Here is a 13326-nt window from a genome sequence, read left to right as displayed (position 1 = left end):
AGTCGTGCCATCCGCAAACTTAATGAAGAGATTGGAGCTGGATGTTGGTGTGAGGTCGTGGGTCAGCAGAGTGAAGAGGAGGGGGCTCAGCACACATGTGATGTTTGCTTCCAGAATTTGTTGGTATTTATTCAAATCCATGCTTCTCTCGACCATTGAAATGTGCCCTGTGCCACTGGCTGCAACACAACCCCAAAGCATGATTGATCCACACCCATGCTTCAGAGTTGGAGAGGTGTTCTTTTCCTGGAATTTAGCACCCTTTTTTCTCCAAACATGCCTTTGCACATTGTGGCCAAAAAGTTCTATTTTGATTTCATCAGTCCACAGGACTTGTTTACAAAATGCATCAGGCTTATTTAGATGTTCATTTGAAAACTTAAGACGCTGAATTTTGTGGCTAGGACGCAGGAACGGTTTTCTTCCGATGACTCTCCCACGAAGGTCATATTTGTTCAGGTGTCGCTGCATAGTAGAACAGTGCACCACCACTCCAGGGTCTGCTAAATCTTTCTGAAGGTCTTTTGCAGTCAAACAGGGGTTTTTACTTGCCTTTCTAGCAATCCAACAAGCAGTTCTTTCAGAAAGTTTTCTTCATCTTCCAGACCTCACCTTGATCTCCACTGTTTCTGTTAACTGCCATTTCTTAAGAACATTACAATCTGAGGAAACGGCTACCTGAAAACACTTTACTACATTCTTGTAGCCTTCTCCTGCTTTGTGAGCAATTATTTTGTTTTTCAGAATGCTATGGGAGTTGCTTAGAGGAGCCCATGGCTGTTGATTTTAGGGACAAGTTTGAGGAGTCAGAGAATTTATACAGCTTTGAAATCTGCATCATCTGACCTTTCCTAACGAAGAATTTGAACAAGCCACAGCTCAATAAGCTAATTAAGGTCTGGAGCCTTGGTAAAAGTTACCTGAGAACTCAAATGTATTGGGGTGCCCAAACTTTTGCATGGTGTTCCTTTTCTTTTTTCACTCTCCAATTGTACAAAACAAAAATAATACACAAATCTTACAGAAAACGCTGAAAAGAAATGTGTAATATTTACCTTTATGCCCTTTGGTGATCAGTTCATCTTCTGCTCACTTAACTATTCACAGTAACAGACAGTTTCAGTAAGGGTGCCCAAACTTTTGCATGCCACTGTAGTCTTACTTTTAGCCAAATATCACATCCATTGTAGCAAATGGAAGAAACAAACCCTCATTTTCCTGCTTATGAACGAATTCAAATTGTATTATTCTGTATTACTTAGTTTAAAAGACTGGAAGGTGGCTGGAAATATTTCTCATCAGATTTCCAAGTCATTATTGTTTTTAACCGATTTCCAGTTGTATGCTGTAGCTCTTTTTTTTTTAAATATTATTATTATTATTATTATTATTATGCCCCCTAGGTTTTTTGTTTGTTTGTACTGTACTATTTAAAAAAAAACTTCTGTGAAATACGGTTATGTTTTTTTCCTCTACGAGAGATTGTATTGTATTGTTGTGTTCTTATATAAATAAAATAAAATTATATATATATATATATATATATATATGAAAGCAGGTTACTGTTTGCGGAAGTGTGCGCGTGTGCCACTTTCACTTCCGGAAAAATTTCTACGCCAATACGGCGTCACCATTTAAATCACGTGATCTTTGAATTCAGCCTAAGGACGAAATTTGAAACGAGTTAAGCAGTGTTTAGAAGTGTCTGTGTTTGTAGTAAGTTCGTATAGCGGGGAAAAAGTCCAACTTTGAGCTGTGAGTTACAAATAATTGGTGAGATTTGGTTTTAAACATGAGTAAAAGCCATTATAATGTTGAGAGAAAGTTAGTTAGTTCACTGTTGGTGAGTTAGCTCACTAGCTTTCTGTTTATCATGCTAATCACAGCTTCTCTAAAATCCCCCTAACGCAGAATAAACCAGTATATGAACGTGTCATTTGTTTTAAATCATAGTATTTCTGTATTGTTAGAAAGCAGGAATGATAAATATTTGATATAGTTGATTGTTTTTTCAGGACTTTGGACTCCCATCTGTTTTTCTGTTGATGATGGCTTCATTAGCTGATGATGGTAACTAATTCATGTATAACAAATCTGTGCATTCTGGTTAAACGAAATAAACTCATTCAAACTTTAGACTTCATACATGCAAAGAATGTAATTTGATGTTTTTATTTCTATAGATTTTTGCTCAGTGGCTGAAGAGAAGTTTGATTTTGAAGTTTCACTGTCCCCAGCAAGGTGTGTGTGTTCATTTGGTCTTTTATTGGTTTGTTACATATTTACAACTGAATGTACATTATCGCTTTTTAACAATTTCTTACCGAGTGTAAGAATAGATTTGTCATAGTTTTAGACAGCACATAGAACTGGACTTAAATGGGGATGCACTGATCCAACTGGTTTTCTGAGTGAAGGCCGATACTGATGTCCTTCGAGTAACCAAGCGGCTCTTTTTACTTTTAAGTTTTGATAAATCATGAGAAGCGTATTGGTGGTGAAATTGCACAGTGTGTGTGATTGTACTGTAGACCCAGTGGATTGGATTGAAATATTAAATCTGATCCAAATATTAATTCAGGCTTTCAGAACAGTACCCTAGAATCCCTAGAAATATTGTCTCTGGCATACATCCAAGGTGCTTTCTGAAATTTTTGTTGTTGTTTCAGTTCTGAAGGAGATGATGTTGAGGATGAAGTCTTCTTGGGTTCTGTCACACATAAGGAGAGATGTGTTTCCCATGGTGTAGAGACCCACACGAAAGAGAGCTTGAGCAGTGGGCCGTCCTTGGGTGAGGAGCCCAGCTGGAGTCCGCTGCTTGAGGAGAACTTTGAGGAAATTTGCAAAGAAGCTCATGTTTTAGTCAGCCACCTTGAGAGAACTCTTTCTGAGCCTGTTGGAAAAGACCTTACAGCTGCTTCCAGTGTGCCTGAAGATGCGGAAAAGTTTGAGGTGGACACGTCGGCCAAACTGGGCATGTTCAAGCCAGCTGATTCACTTAGCCCTATTAAGAGAGAAACTTTTTGTGTTCAGGACAGCCCCATGAACCAGCTTCCACCCACCTTCCAGAAACGACTGCAGAAGTCTAGCGGTATATCTGGAGGCAAAACACGTCTCGGCACCTCCAGCCCTGTGAGAATTAGTGATGCTCGCCCTAAAATGGCCTCAAGAGGGAAAAGCCTTGTGCCCAGTGGCAGAGTACTACCTAACAAACCCACAGCCACAGGGAACTCTCGATTGTCATCTGGCAGTCGACCAGCACTTCATAGCAAAAATCGGCTTCCTCCACCCAGCAAAGTAGGCCAGTTTTCTTGTCCCAACACCCCTCGTATAAGTTTGTCGAAAAATGATATTTGCATATTGTCATTTTGTGGCTTCGACCACATTTTGAGAGAATAATTAGCCTGGTTTTTGTTTTATGTGGGTGGGGTGTTTTTTTTTTTTTTAAGTCAATTAAGTAACCACCTTTTTTTTTTTCTTAATGTCACAGAGTTGTTTTGGCCTGAAGCGGAGTCCTGGTCGTAGAAGCATCAATAAAACAGGCTCTGCTGAAGATCTGCTCTCTGATACACCTAGTGTAGCCTCTGATGTGAGTGATTCTTCCTTCAACACGAGCCTGCCGGTAAAGAGATGCCTTCCAGCACCTAGCAAGGTGAATCACCTTTTGTTCGTTAGTTTAAATTGGCTATCGATGTTAAATGTCATTCATTGTTAGGTTCACAGATGAATAGTATTTGGAAAATGTCTTGTTTTACTTTGTTCTTTAGACTGAATTAAGAGGTGGTGCTCATCTTCACAAAGTGCCTACACTACCTAAAGGGAGAGGGGTGGACCGAAGCCGGAATACTTCTTCCTCCTCTTCTTCTGTGTCTAGTATGAACTCAAGCCTGTCTGTCTCTCCAACTGGTAAATATGAACATTAATGGTGCAAGTTACTGTTTTAGACCTGAACTGTCGTAATGATCTAATTTTAACAACACAGTCATGAAATTGGCATCGTTGCGTTCCTCAGTATATTTAGCTTTCACTTGTGCAACAAGTAGATGTTTCGATTACGTTCATTATGTCTTATATTAAATATGGTTAGTTTTTTCTTTTTTATCAGACATCTAGGTTTTTTTTTTTTTTTAAGCCCTGTGATGACCTGGCGACTTGTCCAGGGTGTACCCTGCCTTTCGCCCGTAGTCAGCTGGGATAGGCTCCAGCTTGCCTGCGACCCTGTAGAAGGATAAAGCGGCTTGAGATGATGAGATGAGATCTAGTTTTTAGGTTTGTTTACCTGACATGTTTCGACGAACGTAACTGTCGTCTTCCTCAGAGTGTCACCGGATGTTGTTGGTGACGCATCTTATCAGCTGATGTTTCCGAAGGCGTGACCTTCCTGTCTGGCTTGACAGGTCGGTCACGCCTTCTATTGTCTGTTCGTCCCCTGCAAGATGGCACTCCAGGTATGGGAGAGCATGTATGCTCCCTCATCCCGGTTGATGGTCCTCGGGCTTCGCTTACGGATCTCCATGGCCTCCCTGATCCAGCGCTGATGTTTATTATCTTCTGTGCGGATGACTCTGGCATTCCCCCAGTCCATAATATGATTTTCTCTTTTGCAGTGATCTGTTATGGCTGACTTATAATTTTCTTGTTGTGCCTTTTCTTTTATTGTTCGGGTTTGTCTTGTAGCTGTCTCCTTTTTGCATTCTTTCTTATGTTCGTTTTTCCTTGTGGTGAAGCTCCTTCCTGTCTCCCCAATGTAAGTTTTATTGCATGATTGTCATGGAATCTCATATATGGTGTTGCATTTGTTTTCCGGATGTATTGTCTTTGGGATGAACCAGGATCTGACGGAGTGTTGTGTATGGTTTGACAGGTGTGTTAATATTGTGTTTCCTCATTGCTCTTTGAATGCGTTCCGTTATTCCTCTGATGTATGGTAATGTTGCTACTCCCCTGTGTTCTTGTTTGTTGGTGTGTTTTTTAGTAACATTTACCATACATCAGAGGAATAACGGAACGCATTCAAAGAGCAATGAGGAAACACAGTATTAACACACCTGTCAAACCATACACAGCACTCCGTCAGATCCTGGTTCATCCCAAAGATAGAATACATCCGGAAAACAAATGCAACACCATATATGAGATTCCATGCCAATCATGCAATAAAACTTACATCGGGGAGACAGGAAGGAGCTTCACCACAAGGAAAAACGAACATAAGAAAGAATGCAAAAAGGAGACAGCTACAAGACAAACCCGAACAATAAAAGAAAAGGCACAACAAGAAAATTATGTCAGCCATAACAGATCACTGCAAAAGAGAAAATCATATTATGGACTGGGGGAATGCCAGAGTCATCCGCACAGAAGATAATAAACATCAGCGCTGGATCAGGGAGGCCATGGAGATCCGTAAGCGAAGCCCGAGGACCATCAACCGGGATGAGGGAGCATACATGCTCTCCCATACCTGGAGTGCCATCTTGCAGGGGACGAACAGACAATAGAAGGCGTGACCGACCTGTCAAGCCAGACAGGAAGGTCACGCCTTCGGAAACATCAGCTGATAAGATGCGTCACCAACAACATCCGGTGACACTCTGAGGAAGACGACAGTTACGTTCGTCGAAACATGTCAGGTAAACAAACCTAAAAACTAGATGTCTGATAAAAAAGAAAAAACTAACCATAAGTAGAAGATGGATACGTTATGAAATCCCCTGGGGGGGTACAGAAGACTAACTGATCACAACAAGCAAACTAAAAATACACATCAGTTCAGATTCATGCACATATCACCAAAGGTGACCATGCAAATATTCTTATTGCATGTTCAAGAAAACCCTTGCAGCTTGGAGGTGCCTGGCTCTACATAGTTCTGATGGGGTTCCCAAATATTATAGAATTGGTCTGTTTTTGAATGTTCTATACATGTAAGGTACTCTGACACTGAATCAAATGGCACACTCTACCAGCCTTTAACAGGTGGTACTTTTTCATTAAACTCTTGCGGTTACCAGAGGATTAGCCCCCCACTGTAAACCTAGCTATGTAATTGGCAAGAGGCCGAGGGCTACGGAAACGGAGATCGGCGCCACACTGTGTGCCACATGGCATGGGAAGGACTTTGACTTTTTCATTAAACCACTGCAATAAAATGTTCTTCCTCACAGCACAAGTCCACACCTGGTATCAACATGTCTCCTGGGTGATCAGGACAGCTCTAAAGGCCAGTTTATACTTGTGTGTAGGATATGATGTAGCAGTGTACCATACGCCATAGCCTGATGCACACCTCTCCAGAAATGTAACTACGCGGTGATGTGTAGTGATGCAGACCATAACAACTCTGACTGACTGGTCCACTTGGTAGCACTGCATTTCCTCCTATGTGTTTCTGGCTGCTTCTCTGCGGAACTTGGAAATGTACTATCATGATATTGTGTTTTAGTATAAATATGTAAAGTGGGAGGCTCTATAGTGACTGTAGATCATTATAATGATCAGGCAACCTTGCTTACAATCCTGTGAATTTAAAAATTATGGCCTTTTTTTTTTTTTTTTTTTTTGCTTTTGTTCCTGAGCGCTTGGTGGGACTCGCTTTGAGCCGCTCATACTGCAGAATACAGACAAATGAAAACACTTCAGAACTACTTTCAGTGAGGATTCACTTGGCTTATAATTAATCATGGGGTTCCTCCCCCCCCAATAAATTTGTTTCAGAACGTTTATTTTTCTGTTCCTACAGTGAAACACAACTCTCGTTATGCTCTTCTGTGTGCTTTTGCCTTTAATTTAAGGCACATGGCTGAAAAGAGTAAGGTTAAAATTATGTATGGCTTGGGAATATGTGCGTTCTGTGTATAATCCTAAACTGTGTTGATTTTGCATGATGGCAGACTAAAATTGGTTTAGCCTGCTCCAGATATCTTGCCACTCCTTTTCGTCAATTGCGATGGATAGTTCCCTCTACCATGTGCCCCCAAGCCCTTGTAAAGCAATAGGGGGTGCAAAACGCATAACCTCCTAGAATAGACTAATGGACATCTTTCCAGCTGCTTGAAATAATTTCTCGATGGGAGATCTTTCAGGGCTGTCAGTTAATCTTGTACTGTTCAATATATCATGCCTTGGCTGCAAATAACGAATGAAGTCCTGTCTGGGGCTATCACGTTTTCTCATTTGTTCAAATACCATTACAGCATTATCAGAAAATGAGTCCTTCGGTCTACTAATGTTGCTATTATTCCATTTTGTTAAGGCTGCTTGGGTTTAATATTCTACCAACACTCTCCATACAGGCAAACTGAATTCCTCTCTGAACACCAGCGTGAGTAGTATCGGTGGCAGCAGGCTTCCCAGTTCCAGCAGCAGGCTTCCCAGTTCCAGCAGCAGGCTTCCCGGTTCCAACCGCAAGTCAGGACTCGTCAGCAAATCTCTGGAATATTCTGGTAGAAGAACATCCTTCTCCACACAGGGAAGAAAAGGATCTGAGCCTGTTCCTAGACCAGTCAAGCCCACACCTATTCGGAGATCAGGGACTGGACTTTCTGTTCAGTACCACACACCAGCTAAGGGGACTATGGCGAGGACGACCTCTGTGCCCAGTATATCTACACTTGCTGCTAAGCCTGGGAGCACTGTTAAGGTGAACTCCAACTTGAAAGCTTTCATGGCACAGACTCCAACAAACACGCTGAAAGGAGTGCGAAGATCTGAAGGTAAGAAACGTTTGTGTATTATCAGACTTGATTTTGAGATTACAGCAGTTTGAATTAACCGTATGCCTTTGTGATCATGTGAATTAGTTACATCATCGCCTGACGTTCCTCAAATTATGAAACCAAAAAGACTGATGTCAGATTGCAGTGTGGACAGGTAATGCAGTATTCTGCTTCATAATTATGAACTTGTAAACGGGATTGAGGATCAAGTGCTTGCTTGTTGGTCACAGTTCCACAAGTTATTGTTCATAATTTCTATTCAGTGTTCCACAGAGACTCGCTCTTCCTGCACTTCATGGCCTCCAGACACCTTCAAGCGCAACTGAGAAGCCATCGCAGTCTAGATTGCGACGCCCGTCTGCCCTGCCTACACCTGTGAACCGCCGTGTATCTTGCATCCCCATGCTGACACCCAAAAGTGTGCCTCGGTTCAACAAATCGTCCCACACCCCTGAGCCACCAGCTTCCAGCTCAGAGATTAGTCATGCTAGGTAATGTGACCTTTTTTTTTTCAAATATATATAATCATTTGATTTTCTTTTGCCGCCAGTGAAGTTTGAGAAGACCAAAAAAAAAAAAAAACCTCTCAAAGTTACCCATGATTAAGCTTTAAGATCATGGCTTTGAGGGTTTCTCAGTAAGTCATAGAAGTAGAGGTTTTGGGGGTTGTGCGCAAGTGAGATCACCTTTGTAGAGGTATACTTATTTATATTGATTCTTTTTATAATGTTTCAGTTACTTGTTTTGATATTCATTTCAGTATTGTACATGTCTTTGCAATACTGATGTTAGAAGCTTGCACTGTGAAAATGAGCACTCTAAGGCTACGTTCACACTGCAGGCTGAAGTGACTCAAATCCGATCTTTTCGCCCATATGTGACCTGTATCCGATCTTTTATTGACAATATGAACGACACAGATCCGATTTTTTTTCAAATCCGACCCAGGCCGTTTGGATATGTGGTCCTAATTCCGATTCCTATCCGCTCTTTTCATATGCGACTTCAGTCTGAACCGCCAGGTCGCATTCATCCGACTTACACGTCAACAAGCCACAAACGTCACTATTCTGCGCTGAAGTAGGCGGCGGGTCTCTCAAAAAAGTTACAACAACATGGCGCATAATCACGGGCGCAGATAGAGGGTGGGACTCGTCCCACCCAGATTTAAATTCACCTCGCTCGGTCCCCCCCACTTATAGGGAGGAAAAACGTCTATGCTGTCTTTCTTTGTATAAGGCAAACCTCACGGAAAAATCAAAAGACTAATTACCATTCGGTTTATTGAGGTGCACAGCAGTGTATACATAGTTGCAACAACTCACATAAAACAAAACAAAGACTGATATTCGGTTGGTTGAGCTGCGCAGACTGCACAGGTTGCGAGCTCGAGCTTGGTTGCTATGGTTACTAACAACAAGTTTGACAGGCATATCGGGGTTGGGGTTGGTTTGCTGGCAGCTTTGTCCCCCCCCAGTTTTTTGTCCCTCCCAGTTCAAAAAAACGTATCTGCGCCCCTGCGCATGACATCAATGCGAGGGACGCTTCGGGCTGTGAAGGTTCTGAATCTTCTCAATGGAAGGACGCAGAGGTTAGGGAGCTGATTTCCATTTGGGGGGATACAGCTATTCAAGCTAGATTGGATGGGTCATACCGCAACCGGGCGGTTTTACTTCCGTAAACACTGGCCATGCTCACTGCGTGTGACGTCGTCGTATCCTGCAATGCGCATGCGGAACACTTTTAGGTCGCTTTTCGTTCATACTGAGGATCACATACAAGTCGCATATATTTGTTAATGTGAACGACCTCACAAAAAAATCGGATTTCACAAAAAAATCGGAATTGAGCATTAAGCCTTGCAGTGTGAACGTAGCGTAAGAAACGACAGTTTTTACAAAAATTGTGTTCTGACTGATCTCAAAGTTCCCTGGTAATTTTCTGTTTTTGATCCTTAATTGCATGGGAGTCATCCTTTTAAAATGAATCTTGCTCAAATTAATCTATTTATAAACTCTGGACGTATCACCAGATTTTGTTTCTATATGTTGCTAAGCAGATCGTGATCTGTATGTAGCAGTTTCATCATATGATGCTATTTCTGTCCATAAAACTACATCTTTTAAATTGGTTTATTTATGAAAACATTACCAATGAAGGTGGCACGGTGGTGTAGTGGTTAGCGTGGTCACCTCACAGCAAGAAGGTCCAGGTTCGAGCCCCGTGGCCAGCAAGGGCCTTTCTGTGCGGAGTTTGCATGTTCTCCCCGTGTCCGCGTGGGTTTCCTCCGGGTGCTCCGGTTTCCTCCACAGTCCAAAGACATGCAGGTTAGGCTAACTGGTGACTCTAAATTGACCGTAGGTGTGAATGTGAGTGTGAATGGTTGTCTGTGTCTATGTGTCAGCCCTGTGATGACCTGGCGACTTGTCCAGGGTGTACCCCGCCTTTCGCCCGTAGTCAGCTGGGATAGGCTCCAGCTTGCCTGTGACCCTGTAGAACAGGATAAAGCGGCTAGAGATAATGAGATGAGATTACCAATGAAGGCAGCACGGTGGTGTAGTGGTTAGCGTGGTCACCTCACAGCAAGAAGGTCCAGGTTCGAGCCCCGTGGCCGGCAAGGGCCTTTCTGTGCGGAGTTTGCATGTTCTCCCCGTGTCTGCATGGGTTTCCTCCGGGTGCTCCGGTTTCCCCCACAGTCCAAAGACATGCAGGTTAGGCTAACTGGTGACTCTAAATTGACCGTAGGTGTGAATGGTTGTCTGTGTCTACTGTATGTGTCAGCCCTGTGATGACCTGGCGACTTGTCCAGGGTGTACCCTGCCTTTTGCCCATAGTCAGCTGGGATAGGCTCCAGCTTGCCTGTGACCCTGTAGAACAGGATAAAGCGGCTAGAGGTGATATGAGATTACTAATGAAAATCCAGTCATGTTCTCATTCCTGTTTTGTCACACATGGCTCCACTCACTGTAACAGTAAACTTTTTCTTTATAGCCCAGAGCACCAGCAAGTAGTTGAGCAGGCAGTGCCCAAGGAGGACTCCCCTGACTCGGCCGAGTTTCAGCCCTGCTCCCTGGCCTTTAGTTTGGAGGATGACTGTGATGGGCCCACTACTTGTGAGCCTGCAGCAGTGAAGTCTTCCCAACAATCCCCACATGATCTGGAGCCTCATCTGCCCAACCCAGAATGTCCGTCGCTTTCAAAGTCTGAGGAAATTCTGCACAATCCTCCGAAGGCAGAAACACAGGAGGTCAGTTTGTGGGGGGAGAGTACATTTTACATAATGCTGGGCTCAGACTACACAATATTGTCTTTCACGATGGTCATCATGTCAGATTAAGCAATCATTGTGTCATGTCTCTTGCCATGTCCTTGGTCAGAAGTTTGGCGACATGAGAGTTTGACCCTGACCAATCATTCATGTTCTGGTGTGCCCTCAGGAGGGAGGGTTGAGAAATTATCAATCATGGTTACAGAAGGAAAGTCGTACATGTCATACAAGGAACGTGTCGTAGGAGTTGTTGAACTAGACAAGAATATACAAAAAAAACCCTCTAACATGCTAGATGTTTTGTTAATTATGTCGCACTATAAGCCCAGTTCATCGTTCTCGATGTTCATATTCAGGCTCAATGCTGGAAATTTGTTGACCATGACAAATTTGTCAGAATCAGACTGAATTTGTATAGCCTGATCCCGACATTTTAGGAGCAGACACCTGACAGATATTTACTGTTTGTTACTTCATGTGACATGCCAAGTTGTTGTCAGCTATATCTACATGAAGCTAGGTAAAATGGGATTTTATAAAAACCATTTATACCAATGTACAGTGAAATTTAACTTTTTTTTTTCCCCTTGTGCATCATCCATAGTAAAGCAGACAACAGTAGCAACTTGACCTGAGACGGTGTTAAAATATTGCTTTGTAAATTTCCAGCTTGCCTTTTCCAGAATAACGCATATGAATAAGTTTGGCACGCAGTAAATAAACCAGTGAATGTTTTTACATTATTAAAATATCTAATGGCAGCAAGGCATTTTGCTAGTATTGAAATACATTAGGCTTCTACCTGCTGTGGCTGTGACTTTTAACATTAGGACTTGTGTTTTGGTCCTGCACCATCAGCAGAGCTGATATAGACTTGAAGTTGTGCATGTCTTTTTTTTTTTTTCTTTTTCTCTCCTCCTTATCCTCTCTCAGGTGCTGCTGGTGGATGCACCTGCTCCTACTTTGAAGCCTGAAGAGAAAGTACTCATCGACCTTTCCAACACCCCTGACCTGATCAAACCCATTCCCACTAAGGCTTTTAGTGGACAGGTAAGAAATCAACTAAATGTCTTCAGCTTCATTTAATGAAAAATGTGGTTTTGATCATGGCGTTGATGTCTGTCTTCACAACCTGCAAAATGCATCTCCGACTTCATGTTGTTTTTCTGTTGCATTCTCCAGCTGATTGATTTGAGCTCCCCTCTTATAAAATGGAGTCCAGAAGAAAAGAAGGAAAACCCTGTGTTTGAGGCTCCTCCACTCATTAACTTGTCCTTCTGAAGAACACCCTGCATTTCCAAGTGAACAAATCTGAGAAAAAAATAAACTTGCGATGACCGTTATATGAAAAGGACGTGAGGATGGCTACTGGGAGAGTAATAACAACAATAATAATAATGTGCATTTTATTCATGTGGTTGATTTTGTATGTGCTGTGTTTTTTTTTTTTTTTTTTTTTTTTTTTTATTATGCTGGAACCTGTCAGTGTTCAGAGTAATTTTTTTTGTGTGTGAAAGATTTGTCATTTGTAAGCCCCTTCCCCCAATGAAAGATACGAATAAAATATCTAAACTATAAACGCAGTGAGATTTTGCACTGTTGACGTACTTTTTTTCCCCTCCCCCCCCCAGCACTTAAAAATAAGTGGGTGTGGTACGGTAGAGCCAGGTTTGATCCTGAGCTCAAGCTGCTGTCTGGGTGGAGTTCAAACTGCAGTGTCTGCATGGGTTTACTCTGGGCTTGTGTGAGCATGCATGCTCACATGTTGCCTTGAAATGGACTGGATGATTACTTTTAATCACTATGGTTGTCACTTCCACCACTATCAGACAATGTAGTGGATTTGATTATAGCGAAGCCATGACCTAATGGTTAGAGAAGCAGCTTTGGGACCAGCAGGAATGGCCGAAGTGCCCTTGAGCAAAGCACCTGACCCCTAACTGCTCCCCAGGCATGTTGTATGTCGCTTTGGATAAGGGTGTCTGCTAAATGCCTGTAATGTAATGATTATATTTGGTTATAAACCCATTTGACTAGTCACTTGAAGTGAACAGGTTGCATGCAATCCTCAATACCTCAATCATGTAGGCTTATAAATAATGTATAAACACTTGAACCTAATGTATTTTGTCAGTGTAAAGTTAAGGAAGGAAAAGCTATTGGTTCTAATAAAAAAAAAAGCTCGATGGGATACGTAATGATATTTAGAATAGTTGGATTATGTTCATAAAATAAATCTGCTATGGGGTTTGTGCAATTTATTTTACAGTTGAGATTCTGGCTGCAAAAATTTAGAGAGCCCCTCTGTGGACTGTAGGACAATAGCTGCAGTTCCGCTCC

At 42.2% G+C, this 13326-nt stretch overlaps 1 protein-coding gene across 2 annotated transcripts; it reads left to right on the top strand.

Moving 5' to 3' along the window:
* The first annotated feature begins 1668 nt into the window (after window positions 1-1668).
* On the top strand, window positions 1669-12565 carry gtse1 (G-2 and S-phase expressed 1). Of its 2 annotated transcripts, none has more exons than XM_060927019.1 (12): window positions 1669-1755; window positions 2016-2070; window positions 2184-2241; window positions 2670-3297; window positions 3491-3652; window positions 3768-3906; window positions 7296-7715; window positions 7803-7872; window positions 7982-8209; window positions 10710-10965; window positions 11920-12036; window positions 12169-12565. In XM_060927019.1, exons 2-12 carry the CDS (start codon window positions 2046-2048, stop codon window positions 12265-12267), a joined length of 2202 nt encoding a protein of 733 aa, XP_060783002.1. In that variant the 5' UTR covers window positions 1669-1755; window positions 2016-2045; the 3' UTR covers window positions 12268-12565. The 2 variants fall into 2 exon arrangements, with proteins under 2 accessions (XP_060783002.1, XP_060783001.1); XM_060927018.1 differs by having other exon boundaries at window positions 1672-1773.
* Window positions 12566-13326: the final 761 nt, after the last annotated feature.

This window comes from Neoarius graeffei, chromosome 8, assembly GCF_027579695.1.
Source record: "Neoarius graeffei isolate fNeoGra1 chromosome 8, fNeoGra1.pri, whole genome shotgun sequence".
NCBI lineage: Eukaryota > Metazoa > Chordata > Actinopteri > Siluriformes > Ariidae > Neoarius > Neoarius graeffei.
This window is presented reverse-complemented; position numbering and strand designations above follow the sequence as displayed.

Coding starts and splice junctions, on each gene's coding strand:
- gtse1 (XM_060927019.1), top strand. CDS start 2,046: ATGATGGCTTCATTAGCTGATGATG. Junction 2,071..2,183: donor GGCTTCATTAGCTGATGATG/GTAACTAATTCA, acceptor TTATTTCTATAG/ATTTTTGCTCAGTGGCTGAA. Junction 7,716..7,802: donor AGGAGTGCGAAGATCTGAAG/GTAAGAAACGTT, acceptor CATGTGAATTAG/TTACATCATCGCCTGACGTT.